Here is a 16,257-nt window from a genome sequence, read left to right as displayed (position 1 = left end):
TCATCTACAGTTTTAGAAAACAATCCCTTTCAGAACAAAATATATGCATATCAGTCAGCCTTATGTTTAATCTACAGAAAGTATATTTACATCATGAACGCTCATTCAGGCAGCCACGTACCTTCAGCCCACTGATCATCGTTGCTTAAAAGCACAAGAGCCAAGCCCTTCAAGAAAGATACTAAGATCCTGAAATTTCACGAGACCTTCAACATCCTCCCTGTTTAAAGCCAACGAATTGTAGAAGTTCAGGCAGAGCTAATAAAGCCAAGTTGTTTTTTTTTCTTTTTTTTAATATCATAAGCAATTGAAGATAATCCTTTGGGGATTAATTGCTTTCCATGCTGGATATCCAACTGTCTCCTTTTAATGAAGCATTTTCTCCCAAAAGGTTTACTTAACTTGTTTTGTAAAACAACAGGAGGGGAAAAGTTAATTTAAAATATTTTGGTAATTCTTTTCTTTAACGATTTCTCTATTTTCTTTCCCACTCCTGAACACTACAATGCCATAGCTAGGATGAAGAAGAAAAAAAACCAAAACCCAACAAAACAAAACAACCACATAGAACAACTTCTTGCCATCTTCTTGAAAATCTGTTAACATTTGATAAACTAATAAACATTTGAAAAACCTCTTGCAACCAACATATGCTAACAGAAACCTGAAATTTAGGAGACAAAATTCCTGAAGGCAACATACATCAGGTTTGTTGCCTACACAGATTTTTTTTTTTTTAACCTTAGTGGTTACCAGAGTAGCTGGTATTCCTGGGATTCTCACTCAAATTCCTCCTTGGATCAGCCAGTATGATGTAAAATGCTGACTAGCAAAAGCTAAACTTTGCAAGGGGCTGGAGAGACCAGACCCAGGGGGCAAAGGTGCTACATTTATACTAACAAACAAGAGTGTTATTCTACAGTCGTCCACAGTTAAATTTCTGTCACAGCTTTTTGGCTTGTGCTGATTAGCAGGTTTCCAGACACTGGCTGAAGTTCAGTGTGGACTATGAGCCACTCTCACAGGGAGCTGCCCTGCTCTGGGAAGTAGGAGTTTAACCATAAAGAAGTCATTTTGGTCTCATGACTACAGAGCCATCGCTGGCACTGCAACTACTGGAACAGATACAGGAAAAAAAAAATAAATTAAAGAGTGAGGCACAGGAGAGGAGAAGACCCTGCATGAAAATGGCAATAAAGCCATTGAGATGGGAACAGGCACACTGAGATAGGAAATTTAGCAAGTTCAGTCTACCATTTGCTATGTAAAAAAAAAAAAAAAAGCTCAGGCTAAAGAATTTCTGCGCATTAGACCTCTCTCCTGTAGCAGCTTCTTTTCTGGAGAAGACTACAAGTAACAAGACAAGGCAGGTGTACAAAACTTTTTATTGACAACAGAACAATAGAGAGGAACGTCACCACTTCCCATTCCTCAGGAATGTCTCCATTTCACAGTCAGTCTGCTAAAAGCATACTTTCATGGTAACAAGCAACACGAAGGCATGGAGCTGTTTGTAATCTCAAGAAGAATGTTTCATCAGTGCAGTGTCGAGGGACCGACAGTGTGCCGGCGTGCAGCAGGCCCTGGACAACACAAACGTGGCAGGCAACTGTAGACGCGGGGCCAACAGGCACAGACATGAAGCAGTTAAAAGCCTCAAATTACCTCCTTTATTTCCATCTAAGGGCAACACCTGAAGTGCTGCTCCATCCATATTCTGTTTCAGAAGTGAATACTTTCTTCCCTCACTCCTTTTGCTTCCCCTCTCCTCAAAGACGTTGATACTTCCAACTGACTGGTACCATGTCAGAGAATGCCTGAGCTTTTCCATTTTGCTACCTCGTACCAGCTCATGCACGCACTCAAGTTTACTTTCAGAAGCTTCTATTGACATAAAAAAGGACAAAAAAAGTGCTGCATAAGAATAAAAGGATTTAGTTGTTAATGCTTCCTTGCTAACAAAAATATTTCACAGTTGTTGAAGATGCTCCTTGTAATGTCATTTTTATAAAGTATGCGTGCAGTCTACTTAACATTTTAAACAAACTGCATGTCAAACTCTCTTAAAATACTTTCAAATACTCTGAAATCAAAGCTGAACTGAGATTCAACCTAAACAAAGTATCTTAATTTTAGCTTTCACAGTACACAGAACTGCACACTAAGTGCAAGATGAAAGCACTCTTTATCCCGCGTAAGTTTCCTCTGCCTGCAGATCTGTACTGGGACCCCGGTGTAGTAGCTTATACATTTATTAACATTTACCAATTTATCATGTTTTTCCTTTAATTAGTGGTTGTGCCTCTGGATGTGTAGACTGGTTGTTAAAGTGCTTTAAAACGAAACAAAAACCCCAACAAAAGAAAATATCCCTCCAAAAACCACAACAGATGCGAGAATTTTATCTGAAGGACTTTGTACAGCATTTACAATGCCAGCATAAAGCATCTGAAACATAAGCATTCCCTGCAGACTGATGCAGTGCAAGCAGTCTCATACATTAGATACTGCAGTTCCTCTGGATTCAAGATGCACAACACCTACAAAAACAACCCTAGAAGCACAGACAAATGCTGGTGGCTCTTCCTCTTCTTTTTAGAAACATAATAAAAAAATCTGCATTACTCTTTCATAATTTAAATACATAAGTAATCTCCACTTTTATTACTTCATGACAATGACTTCAAATTTACATTATTTTAAGTACCGTCATAATAGCTCCATGTATAATACAGATATTTGCTGATATCCTGTCAGAAAATAAAAAAAAAAACCAAACCCTTCCACTATATAAAAAAAATTATGCTGGAAAGACAAGAACACAGAACAGGGACTTGGTACAGACTATGATCTCAGTTTTATATCAACCACAGTTAACCCAAAATTAACAGATACACAGCGATATTCAAGAGCAGTGCAAATATCTTTGGAGGTTAGAATAAAAGTATACTACAAGAACATAAGACAGAAGAAATTAAAAGGCAAGTACTTCAAGTACAGGAACCAGTCTCTGTGAGGTCCATCTTAGTGTTAGCTGAGAGTTCCTTTTCCCATCTCACTTCTTCCTCTGAAACACATTAGCCAACATTGCACCCGATGTAGTCAGCTGGCCCATTTTGTTCAAAAACTTGGTCTTTGTATCTTCGCTCACAAGGCTCGCTGCAATCGACATTGAGCTAGGAAAGGAAAAAACAGTGACATAAGGCTACAAAGAAAAGAGAACACTGTGCTGTTATTTTAATAAGCAACTGAATTGTCTTTGCATTTTAGAGGTTTCACAGAATCACAGAATGTTGGGGATTGGAAGGGACCTTGAAAGATCATCTAGTCCAATCCCCCTGCCAGAGAAGGAACCTAAATGAGATCACACAGGAAGGTGTCCAGATGGGTCTTGAATGTCTCCAGAGAAGGAGACTCCACAACCTCCCTGGGCAGCCTGTTCCAGTGCTTCGTCACCCTCACTGTAAAGAGGTTCCTTCTGAAGTTTAAGCGGAACCTCCTGTGTTCCAGCTCACACCCATTGCCCCTTGTCCTACCATTGGGCATCACTGAGAAGAGCCTGGCTCCATTCTCCAGACATTCGCCCTTCACATATTTATAAACATTAATGAGGTTTCAAGATCGCAAAAGATCAGTCCATCAAGAAGAATTGAAAAAGCATCACCACCAAGACCAAATACACACTCTTTATCATGCCCTCACAGTCCTGGTGAAAATCTGTAAACTATTTTTGTGTGCTCTAGATTTTACTACCTTTAGAAGTTACCACGTTAGCACTTGTTAGCTATTTGGCAATTGCTCTAGTGACAAATACCAATGATGTGACAGATCAGCTTCACCTTCTCATTGGAAATGTTAATCCTTCTTTATTTAATATAAGAACAATTGGTTCAGTTGAACCAAGTACTGGTTCAGACCAAGGATCTATCTAGCCCAAGTATCCTGCCTCCAACAGTGACCACTAGCAGACATGTAGGGAAGAGTAAAAACAAGCTAAGTACAAAATGGTGACCTCTCTCCTTAATTTCCAACTTTCCTGTTTTGCAAATATTTCCACCCGAGCAGAGTCTTTTGGTGTGGACTGTCAATATAGTAACTCCCAATTGATTTTTATTTTATACTACTTATTCAGTGTTCCCTCGATCCCCTGGTAAATTTATTGTAAAGCCCATTCCGGGGCACTGAGTCCTACTAGGCCAACCCCTCACTGGGTGAAGAGCTTTCTCCCGAGTGTTCTGAATGTGACTCCTGCTACCTTTGCTTGAGTGTTCCTACTTCATACAGACTAGAGAGAAAAATGGAGAAGCCACAACCTTCCCACAAACTAGACTAGAAGGAGCAACCCAATCAATGCTGAACCTACAAGATGGTACAACTTTGAACAGCTTGTTAAGAAATTATCCTAATGCTGCAAAATTAACTGATTTATTTTTAATTACAACATATCAGTGAGCTCAACTTCAGATATATGCAACTGTTAAGCACAGTAGGAGAAATCTGTCTCAAGACAGAGTGCAACAAGGTAAATGTATCATAGCAGGAATATTAAGAAATATTCCATACTTCCTATATTTGCAGTTAAAATGGCAAACATTTTTCAACATTAGACAGGGCTACTTTTATAAAATATTACCTGTTAAATTCACCCTTGCGAGCTCAGCATGGAATCTGCATTTCAAAATTATACCTAAGATCACAAGATTTGTCTAACTGACACAGGCCAGCTTCCAGGAACTGACTTTTCAGTCTGCAAGGTTATAAAGAGCTCTATCAGACACTTAAGCATCAAGGCGGGTCAAGATGAAGTTAACCACAAAAAAGGTGGTTAGCAGTAATGAATTCTGGTTCTTTTCAAACAGAGTACTTGAAAAAACAATAGGGGAGCTTCTCACTAAAGCTGTACTGTGGATTTACAGAGAGCTTAATTGTATCATAACTATATCCCCTCAAATGTATCATCACCCATCCATCCCTTTACTTCTTAAGCTGAAGTGACTCCCTGTCTTCTGCATTTCCACAGTGCCTAATGGACTGAGATCCTTGAAGGGGCCTTAGGTATGCCTCACACAGCACACCTGAGAGTATCACCAACCATACTCTTTTTTCAGTACATTTCCTATTAATGGAACAGGTCATTCAAATAATCTAATTTTAAATTAGTTGGTATTTTCTGAAAGCTCTGCAAAGTTCCTCATTATCTAATATTTAGGGTTTAAGCATCATTTTATTGAAAGTATGATGTCTGAATTTTTAGTAAAGTTTAAAATTTTGAAAATTGTTCTCAGGTTATATCCCTTTCTAGACAAGATCTGATTAAAACGGACATTTAAAAAATAATATTTTTATTCTATTTAGCAGCCAGTGATGAAGATATATAGGTGTTTTTAAATTATTTATAAAAGCTTTTAAAGTGAAATATTTCTTTCAAGCACAATCACATAGCCAGACATCTTTGGCTTGATTAAACATCTACAGTCAACTAGTGAATTGCATATTTTCAGTTGATAAAACTTAGCAGGTAAGTTACTGCTAAAATTATGTTACTGTACATAGAAAGATAATCCACAACACTCGATGTACTTAAAAGTTTAAATATGCCCCAAAAGTATTTCTATTACTGTACAAATTGAACATTTAAAAATAATAATAAAAGCAGTATGAAATCAAATAATTTGAGTATCAAGTCTTTAAAAAATAATCACAGAAACCAACAAGGCAATATCTTGTTTGAAGCAAGTAGTCCTATAGAAAAATCCTTGCATTTACTCATTATTAAAAAAACAACCAACCAAACAAAAAAAAGCCAATGAACAAACCCAAAACCAATGATAACATATAAACTTCAAATTTTTGACCAGTGTTAGATGAATTACATGCTACACAGAGTTCTGCCTGTTTTATGGGGAAGCTTTAGGACAAAACAAACATTCATGTTGGACATTTTATAAAAATCATTTTGTAACATCAGTTGTTACCCAAGATCGAAATACTTCATTAATTGCTAAAGAAAATGTTTACCAAAAATGGCTATCCAATTTTAAAAAGGACAAAGTTTAATCTTTTCCTAAAAAAATCTATTTCTGTGACCCCCTATTATTTGACCAACATTTTCTAACAGAAAGGGGCAAAGACAAGATAACCAACAACACCTTATGATTGCTTTTGCATCCAGTTTTATTTTTGTGCATGCATTCTCGTGTTGTTAACAACAATCAGTAATTTATCTCCTAGTTGCGTTTCAATCCTTTGTCAAATGTATGTTTAACACTGAAATTAGGAACTGAAATTGGCAAGGGCTTAGAAAGAAAAAGGAGATATTTGCATATATGAAAAGGTCATTTCTTCAGTGGTAAAATTTTTCGTGCTAAATTTGTAGAGTAAAAGATTGCAACCATAGCCTGATTTTTGAATAAGAAAAGGGAAGGCTAATTAAAGAATGAAGCAACACATTGCAAAGAGTTATCCTTTTCAAATCTTACAGTTTTCAGCAGCTGCGTCCTAAAAAGAAAATACACTTGATGTTGTATCATATTTGCATTTATCTGCCTCTGTGATGGCTTAATAGGACTAACTGTGATTCAAAATATTCTCATAAGAGGGATTTTAAGTAATACAGACCTCTTACATTTAGGTTAATGTGTCTGCACTGATATAAGCTAAAGCAAAGTAAATCTAAACCCCACATGAAATAAAAGTTGATCACTCAAACTCTAGCCATGCAGAGAAGAGCTCTGCTGGACTAAATAGGTTAGAACATTTGAGAGGGGCAAAAACACACATTTAAAAAGAAAAAAAAAAACAATTAAAAATCCTGTCCAACTGAAGAGCACCACCTGAGAATCAGGAAGAGCTCAGCCCAGGAATTTTGTTTCATAGGTTTCACAGTTCAGTTAATACAGGTAAGATAATAAAAACCCCTCAGGCTAAGGTTAATGGCATTTTTTAAAGAGACCATTTTGATACTGTGTACATTTGCTGCATTCTGGGAGAAAAGAGAAATTCTTTCAGAATACATTTGCCTGAGAAGGAATCAATTTCGTATTTCCTCATGATCTCTCCTAAAAGGCTGGCAAGAATTTGCTCAAGAAGTGAGCTTCAAAAAAATGTTTATCAGACACAAAAGTCTTACCTATGTAGATACACACACTGCTTTTATTTTTTTCTTTACTTAGTCAAAGTCTGAGGTGGTGGCTTTTTTATTGCACAAAGAATGAAAATGAAAAAAGAATATCGGTTAGTCTGTAGATGAGGAAACAAAAAAAAAAAATCTATAAAACCCAGGGAGGGGAAATATTTGCAAAGTAATAGATGCCCATGTATGCAACTGATTCTAATGAATCAACTTGTTAGTCAAATTATTAAGTCATTGCTTATGTGGAGGGATGTCTTTGTACAGGGTGGTCAGTGAGAGTCTACAGCAATCGCTTAGCAACAGATCTGCAAAGAGGCTGGCTGTTAATTCTGCCTTATCACAATTACCTACTGGGTATCTCTGACGTACAGAGGTCTGTACCTCTGAAGGTACAGAGTACAGGGAAGACCTTGATAAAACTAATGCTTACTTGCAAAAAGTAGAATGGGTCTAATGGGGCAACTAGCAAGTTTCTGTCTTGCCAAGAATCCTTATTGATAGGTTGTTTTCTGAGGAAATAGCTGGCTTAAGTGTCAGCCTTTAATATAGCTGAAGGCAAGCTAAGCATTCATCATTCTTTAAAAATAAAAAAGCAAACACACAGCTGCTGAAGAATCTGAAGAATCCAGGAAGGGGATGGGCATTCAGAGTATGGCTACTGGGAGGACACACAGGTACGCATGCCAGAAAGATCCACTTAAAAGAAGGCAGAAAGGATAAGGGCAAAAGTACAAAGCTTGAGGAAGCAACATGGTGAAACCTTGGGAAAAAACCAGCAGCATAAATGAATGCATTTTTTGGTTTTTGACTGACTGGCTATTTATGTTGCAAGCAAGGAATATGCCTCTGGAGCAATTAAGTCAAATAAACCTGTTCTTATTCTGTGAATAACTAATATGTCAAAGAAATACCTATTTCATCGTGGAAATAGCCACTCAACTAGAATACATTCAGTTAGTACAGCCCCTACTTCATAATATTGCCACATGAACAGGAACGAGGAAAGATGACCAACAGTGCATTCTTCAGACCTTAAAGGCTTTCTATTTCTTCTTCCTTAGACAGGACTTCTATACCACTAGACAGAACCAACTCTCTTACTAGAACAGATTCACTACAGGTTGTGATTTGTTGTAGAACCTGGAAATTTTGAGTCTTAAGTTAATTTCTAATACACCTTTAAGAGCTGACCTGATGCTCATGTCTCAAATGGATTCAGTTTTTAATACACTCCATTCATTATCAACTACACCAGTAAACAGTCTAATTACTATTAGTAAACCCCGAGATATTTTATTTGGTGCATGAGAGACCAATTATTTTTCCACACCATGCCTCTTCTGTTCAATTCTCGTACACCTTTCCTATTTCAGTTGTTCTCAAATTACTGGTTGCTTCCAGGATTTTGCTTGAGCTCTTTAAACAAGCAAATTCTATCAGTTTGTTCCAGATATGGAAGCATGACATAAACAAGTTTCAGTAGTTGTCTTGATACCCATGCAAAGGACTGAGGACAGATTCTCTTTTTCAGATACCTACTGTTTGTTTTTTTTCCTCAAACTGTTCCTGGCAACACTGCTATGGATTTATCAAGTTATATAATAACCCATGAGAAGTTCCCTGCTGGCATGCCATTCCAGGCAACAAGCAGGCAAAAGAAAAGACACATCTCATCCGAGCTTTCCAGATTTGTGGGTCGGTTAATTGATTTTGTTCTCAAGAGAGAGATACACACATATGACATCACCTCTACCACCTGAGGTGAACTGATGCATATACACCATGTGTCCGACGCCTCACTGGAGAGCTGAGTTTACTGTGCATTTGTAGAATGGGTGTTTTACTGAAGAGCAACATGGATGGCAATTTCCCAAAGCCAACATGTTTACTAAACAGCATATTCACACAGGTAAGTCAGTTTACACACTGGAGAAACTGTTCTTGTGCACATTAGTCACATACAAGCAAAGACAACAGCCTGGAGCAGGTCATTACCATGACCAGAACAATTCCTTCAGCCTGCAGACCACCCCCATGAGAGAGGGTTGCAAAGTGCGTGCCACAGGCACTTAGGCCAAGCACTCTCTGCCTTCTCTGTAACATGGGAAAACAAGAATGTCATTGCCATGATACAAATAAAAATGTGCTGTCCTGTGTTTTACACTGGAGACAGAAACAACCACAAACTGAATTAAAGATAAAGTTCCTAAAATCTGCTTTCAAATACAGAGTATGTCAGTGCAGGATTTCTGGTGACAAGCCCTGGATACCATTACGGAATAGACTCTGCAGAACGTTAATCTGGAGGCACAGAGAAAAGAGAAGTGGACCTCTTACCCCTGCGGTTCTTGGACGGTCTTGTTTTCCACTTTCTGTTCACACTCTTTTATCATGGAGCTTAAAATAACCTGAGACACATAAGGAAGAGACAGACATGACATTTTTTTCTTTTGCATTAACACTTTGTAAGAAATCTACCTCACATCCAATTCTGACATTAACAGAACTGTTTAAAAAGTTTCTCTGTTGTTTTTCAAGTGCATTTAAATTCCAGCTGTCTGATAACGCCTTGTGGCTAGAAACAACAAAACCATTCAAAATACTTTAAGAAAGAATATGTTTTTTAAATAGTTACAGGAGTTCAAGACTCCCTCCTGCTTCCCCTGGCTTTTTAAAACAGAGCTAAAGCAAACTCACTTCTGTGACACACCTCCTTATCTTTCTTTTTTCAAACAATACTCTTATTTATTAGCAATTAACTTTGACATACATTCATCTTCCCTCTATTTTCCTTTATCAACATATCTTCTCTATCATATCTTTTTCAACATTATGCAGGAAAGAAAAAGCAAGGAAAAAAAAGAAAAAAGGTGATGGCATTCTGAGACAACATCTTAATGGAAAGGAAGTGCTAAAGCACACGTGGTATCATTTCACTGGTATCTTCCAGGGTTTCTATGAACCAAGGTTTTTTCCTTTACTTAAGCAATTGCAGCATTAAAGGTTTCTGCAGAATATTTAAGTTGAAAAACACGCCCACACTGACTTTTTACAGTTCTCCAGCATACCAAAAATGTAGGAATGTTTCCCAGTAGCAAGCTTTGAAAGAAATAATACAATTCATTGGGAAGGTAAGTAACTCCCTGCCCTGCCCACAACAGTATTGTTTTAACACATGAAGACAAAAGCATTTGAAATGCTTAGGCAAAACAGTTGCAATGCAAAGTGCGAAACTATAAACGTATATGTGTGTATACATACATATATATACACACACACACACACACACACACATCCACTGGACAAATAGAAACTTTCTCTGCTCACAGTTCAGGAGAAAGCTAAGCACTTTCTTTGAGACATTAAACTTAAAATCTGAAAGCTACAAACAACTCAAATTAGTAGTGTCTTACCAAAACCTGAATATAGACAATAAAGGAAAGAAACCTAATTTCAGTCTCTAAAATACAGATCAGTCAGTAATGGTTACTACCAAATGATAACTATTTTTAAATGTGTTTATATACATAAAAAAGCTGTTTTCTGTCAAATCCCTATTAGACAGCTGCAGGACAAAATATAATTTGAAACCACTTATTTCACTGATAAGATGCGGCCCCGGTCTGCAGATCTGTGCCACTGTTCACTCTATTTCTCCAGAAGTGTTACTTCAACATTTGAAACTGGGTAGCAAGTGTTAGATACCCTTGAACGTTTCAGAAAGCAGCATTCACGCCTGTGTATGAGTCTAGCAGGACTACAACTCTTACTGCTAAATTTGCTGTCCTTCATTGCATAAAATATTACACAAGTACTTGTACCCAAGAGTATGAGGTACAAGAGAAATGCATTCAGAATTCCAGTGAAAATGCAAGCTTTTCTTTCTGTATCAAAAGAAAAACACAAATTTCTAGGAGCAGTGGCCATAATTTTTGTTATTTTGCATTTCTACCCATGCATTGGAGCACCTCTATATTTTTGTACTTCTATCTGAATCTAGATGTTCCAAACATAAACAGTATAAGGTCTTGATCAAGAGGGAGAATAATTCAGTAAGAACCCAGAATCATTTGAGTACTGGGACGGAGCCCTTGTCCATTGCACAGCTCCTTCCAGAAGTTGCATAATTCTTGGGTGAAGTGGAACAATTCTTCCCCAAATTAATTTGTCTTAAAAATTCAGGGGGAAACAGAGGAAAGGTATAAATATAATATCATATGGCAATTTTACCTTATGATATTGCACATACTGCTCACACCTGTTCCCTTGGGTTCTCTCTTTTTGGTCATAGGACTGACTATGAAATTTAGACTCCTTTAGGAGAGATATTTTAGAGATATAACTAATATTTAGAGACATTTAGGAGACATAACATGTGCTTAAGTATTATAAACAATACTGCAGATGGACTAAATATTTTTCTAAAGTACTAATTATATCTCACTATTGTGCAATTCAAAATCCAATTATTTTGAAAAGAAACAGAAGGCAAGTGGAGAAGGAGGAAGAAGGGACTTGACACAGAATTAGAGATGCTGGCAAAGTATTTGAAATACCTGCACAAGGTTGAACATTTATTTTAAAGAGGAGAAGGTCTGGTTTAAATACCCAGCTTGCACTTTTGTTTATATGAATGAAAGGAAAGCAAATATGAGGGATAAGTGGTAAACACTGCCTGACGGGATCACAAGCCAGTTTCACAAATGTCACATTTCCAAGATGAGTATAAACTCTGTACTGATGTCAGAGCTGCAAGAGCTAAGGCTCTGTGAATGAAAAAATGTGGTTTGTAACTGTATGCCATTTGAATCAGGAATAACACCACAGTGACCAAAATAATGAGAAAAGGGTTAATTCTGTTTACTCTAGTCTCTAACTATTTGAAATAGTAAATCATATTTACTTCAGAAAAAAACCCACAGTTTTAAGACAGAAGACTTGAAAGACAGACACCAGAACTACCTGGGCCTCAAAGGTCTCTATCATGGTGCCTACAAACATACTGTTGTAGCAAGGAGCAGAGTAAGCACCAGATTTTCATTTCTACAGTAAAAGCTGCAGTGAGTTTTCTAACTCACTGGAGCAGGAGTAATTCTTGTTAATTTTTTGTTTCTCTGTAGATAAAAAAAACCAAAGACTTGGCATCATGGCTGAAGCCAATTAATCACAGTGATGCAGAATGTGGTAAAAGAGGTTTGAGAGCTGTCTTTATTTATTTATTTTTAATCCTATGTAAGCCCTCAGTTCCTTTTCTCTGGCTACAGGACTCAAACTCAATCAAATAAGTTCTTTTGTTCTAATTCAGGGCATTTTTTGAACTGACTATGCCCTTAAACTTTAGAAATTGCACTAACTGCTATTAAAAAATGAAGTACTAGTATTTGTATCAGTTATCCCATTAGGGAATACAACAGAACAAAGAAAATGAAACTAAATCCAGCTTTTACCTATTGCAGCTTTCAAATATATTCTTACACTTCCCTAAACACAATACATCTCCCAGCTCACTCTGAAGAGAGTATCATCAATACTAGATCTCCTCCAGTGCTGCCTGTGGTAAGGAAGTGCAATTCTGTTGCTTTTGACTGATGCTCAGGTCACTACTGTCCTTTCTGACTCATCCCTCTGCAGTCAGATTCTTTCCTTTTAGGTCTGAAAGTTCCTCAAATTAATTCACCTTCAGTTCCACACATTATAAGTTACATAAAATAATATAATAATATAGAGAAAATAAAAGAATGTGACTATAGGCTATTACACTGAAAATATATATATATACACACACTGAAAATATAACTGTGGAAGAAGGGACTTTGTTACCAAGTATAAGAACTTCAAACTCCTAGAAGAATATAGTTGTCTCAATTAAGTCACTTTTGCAAATATAAGGAAGAGTAATTACTTTTCTCAAGTACAAAGTAATCCATGAAAATGCAGTATTAACCTTGAACAACCAAAAAGATGTTCCTTTGTACATTTTGACTAAATCTTTTCCTCCACTGCTTGAAATGTTCATACTGTCAAGATTTTCCCCACATGCAACTAATCTACATCTCTCATTTTCAGCTCCTGACTTAGTATCTCTGTTAGTGTTCATCCTCTTCAAGTATTTACAAAAAAGTGCAGACATACGGCCAAGATTTTCAAATTTTTCAAGTCAGCTTCTCCTTCCAACTCTTCTCTTCTGCAACGTTCTGCAAGCTCATTCTACCACAGAAGATCTCGTTAGCTCCCATGTTGTCCTGCCTGCTTATTATAGTCTGCTTTTTAGAATTCATAGAATCACGGAATGGTTGAGGTGGGACCTCTGGAGGTCATCTTGCCCAACCCCCTGCTCAAGTAGGGCCATCTGGAGCCAGCTGTCCAGGAGCGTGTCCAGATGGCTTTGGATTATCTCCACGGATGGAGACTCCACAACCTCTGCGAGCAATCTGTGCCAGTGCTTGGTCACCCTCACAGTAAAAAGTGTTTCCTAATGTTCAGAGAGAACCTTCTGTGTTTCAGAATCACAGAATGTTAGGGATTGGAAGGGACCTCAAAAGATCATCTAGTCCAATCAGTTTGTGCCCATTGCTTCTGGTCCTGTCACTGGGCACCACTGAGAAGAGCTGAACTCCGTCCTCTTTGCAGCCTCTGTCCTGGTATTTATACACACTGGTAAGACCCCCCCGAGCCTGCTCTTCTCCAGGCTGAACAGTCCCAGCTTTCTCAGCCTCTCCTACAAGGGACCTTCCAGTCCCTTCATCATCTTCTTGGCCCTTTGCTGGACTTTCTCCAGTAGGTCCATGCTTCTGTACCAGGGAGCCCAGAACTGGACACAGTACTCCAGATATGAAGTACATTGCATGTATTTCAGGTTTATACCTTCCTCATCCTTGCCCATCACTTCTCTCCTGCACTCCACCAATTTTCATCTGGATTTCCTTGGGTATATTATGGCCACTGATTTTAGTGTATCCTTGTTTTGATGAAAAAATAGATGGTAAAAATATTTCCTTTTTCTTCAGACTACAAAGACCTGTGTTTGTACATGCATTTCTGACTGTTGAATATTTCTCTGCAGAGGCTCTTGGCTTAGAAATACATTTTGAAAGATTTTACTGTTTTTTAAACCATGTGACCTACTCCTTATCAAACAACTCCTCAATGCTATGTTTGGATACCACTTATGAGTAGCTCTCCTTAACTTTTGGTTTTAAATACCATCACATTTCAACTTTTGCTGCCACCATACTCGGTTAGTAAACACAGCTGCTCACCTCATGCTCTGGAGAGAGATGTTCCATGTCAATTCGTAAACACTTAAGTCCTGGTAAAAAGTGATTGACCATTAAATCCTCTGAAATAACTAAAAAACAGGTTGTTAAGGTATTATAAGGATTGTATTCAGAAATGATACAATTTTTTTTCCTGTCTTCTGATAATGTTATTCTGCTGAACACAGGGACAAGTTACAGCAGCAAAACCCAAGAAAACAGAACAGCATTTGGCACATCATGACTAATAAAAAAAGATCCTAAGCATATTTAACTTCATATATTTCATACACCCATACCATTCTTTTCATATTTTTTTTAATCTACTGTTCAGATCAAGGGCTTTTTTTGTAGCTTTTTTTTTTTTTTTAAAGTATCTATCAGTTCCACTGTTGGGTCTGGCTGAGACGGAGTTAATTTGTGTGCGGCTTCTGCTTCATTAAACTGCCTTTATCTTGATCCACGAGATTTTTTTCCATGTTATTTTCTCCCCTGCTGTCCTGTCAAGGATGGGAATGATAAAGTGGCTTTGCAGGCACCTGGTGCCCAGCCAAGGTCAATCCACCACATCCACCTTCTGTGAAAACCTCTTCTTTACACTGAACAGATCATGTTTTAGATTACACATTCAAAGACAAAATTAGTTATTTCTCATGTACTGCTATTATTCCCCCACCAGAGAATTAACAGCTAAACTTCCCCTAAAAAAAGGATACAACAACAGGAAAGAGCACTGTAGGCTTCAAACAGGTGGGTAGCGATATCCAGTCTCTTCGAATCCACAGATTGCTGGTTGTTGACCAAGGCTAACTTGTGCAAGTGTGGAATAACAACTGTAAAAGTAAATACTGGAATAAGTATTTGAAATTGCTTTCTGTAGACTTGCTTAGCATTAAACAGTTGCTAAGTGGCAACTGCAGACATCTGAAGCATCACACATTAGTGTGGAATAAGAACTCCAAATAATGGCTTTTGATGGGACTGTCCTTGCAGATTTAACTGACCAGCTCAAGCCTGAAATAAAACTGTGGTAAGGTCACCTAAAATAAAAAGGTACCTCAGAGTATCTTTGAAATAGTTTACAGAAAATATTTAGCAACATTACTACCCTCCTGCAGCTAAAGCTGTCTAAAATATGCCTCTATTTTATAAATACAGCTGATAAGCAAGTGACAGAGATATGCATGCCATGAGAAATCTTCACTGACTATAGGGGAAGCCTATCTAATGAATTTAGCCTGCTAAACTAGACACCTGCAGTTGGGAAGCACAATAGCTCCTCATGTTCTGTTTACAATTATCTTTAAGACAGTTTAACAATTGACTTTGCTTTTCTGTGTGGCTTTACATTTAAAGGCCATGGAAAGAAAAGCTGTTTGGTTAATCTGGGATGCATCTGTATTTAAGATGTGTGGAATACTTGAAATTTGAATGCCAGCAAGGGGGGAAGCAATGGGGGATGGGGGAGGGAGAAGGCAGCATTTTACATGTCAAGTAATTAAAAAAAAGACAACTTCAAATTTGCTCTGCAGAAAGTGACCAGTTCCCTTCAGCTCTGAAATCATTCATCACCATGTGCTGGTGTTCCATGAACACATCAACGTTAGGTAAAGTGAAAATTGTCTTAGCCAAGTCTTAAATACTGGGACATACCAAACTCTGAAAACAAGAGGTTTCATCAAACTTTTTGTAAAGACAGAAAAAGTCAATATAACCAGCATACTGTTAGCTTTGAGACAGGAAGAGGAAGACTGCATCTTCCCACTGATGCAACTTACATTCATCTCTAAATCTGGGCTCAGCATTAGGTCCAACTCTTCCAAATGTTTTTATGATTTCTGTATGTAGAGAATGTTGGTCTTGATACTG

General features: G+C 37.6%; 1 protein-coding gene across 1 annotated transcript in view; it reads right to left on the bottom strand.

The window, feature by feature from the left end:
* Window positions 1-2,385: 2,385 nt before the first annotated feature.
* Window positions 2,386-16,257, bottom strand: part of RELCH (RAB11 binding and LisH domain, coiled-coil and HEAT repeat containing) — a 69,374-nt gene continuing 55,502 nt past the window's right edge. The window contains exons 27-31 of the mRNA XM_029087294.1: window positions 16,167-16,254; window positions 15,105-15,221; window positions 14,392-14,480; window positions 9,470-9,540; window positions 2,386-3,176 (exon numbers count right to left, since the gene is read on the bottom strand). Of these exons, the coding sequence (XP_028943127.1) occupies window positions 3,056-3,176; window positions 9,470-9,540; window positions 14,392-14,480; window positions 15,105-15,221; window positions 16,167-16,254 (486 nt within the window). The 3' untranslated portion in view covers window positions 2,386-3,055. The remainder of the gene's footprint in view (window positions 3,177-9,469; window positions 9,541-14,391; window positions 14,481-15,104; window positions 15,222-16,166; window positions 16,255-16,257) is intronic.

The sequence above is a fragment of the Antrostomus carolinensis genome, unplaced genomic scaffold, assembly GCF_000700745.2.
Source record: "Antrostomus carolinensis isolate BGI_N321 unplaced genomic scaffold, ASM70074v2 scaffold10631, whole genome shotgun sequence".
Taxonomy (NCBI): Eukaryota; Metazoa; Chordata; class Aves; order Caprimulgiformes; family Caprimulgidae; genus Antrostomus; species Antrostomus carolinensis.
The sequence above is the reverse complement of the archived record's forward strand: the minus strand, read 5'-3'. Positions and strand labels throughout refer to the sequence as shown.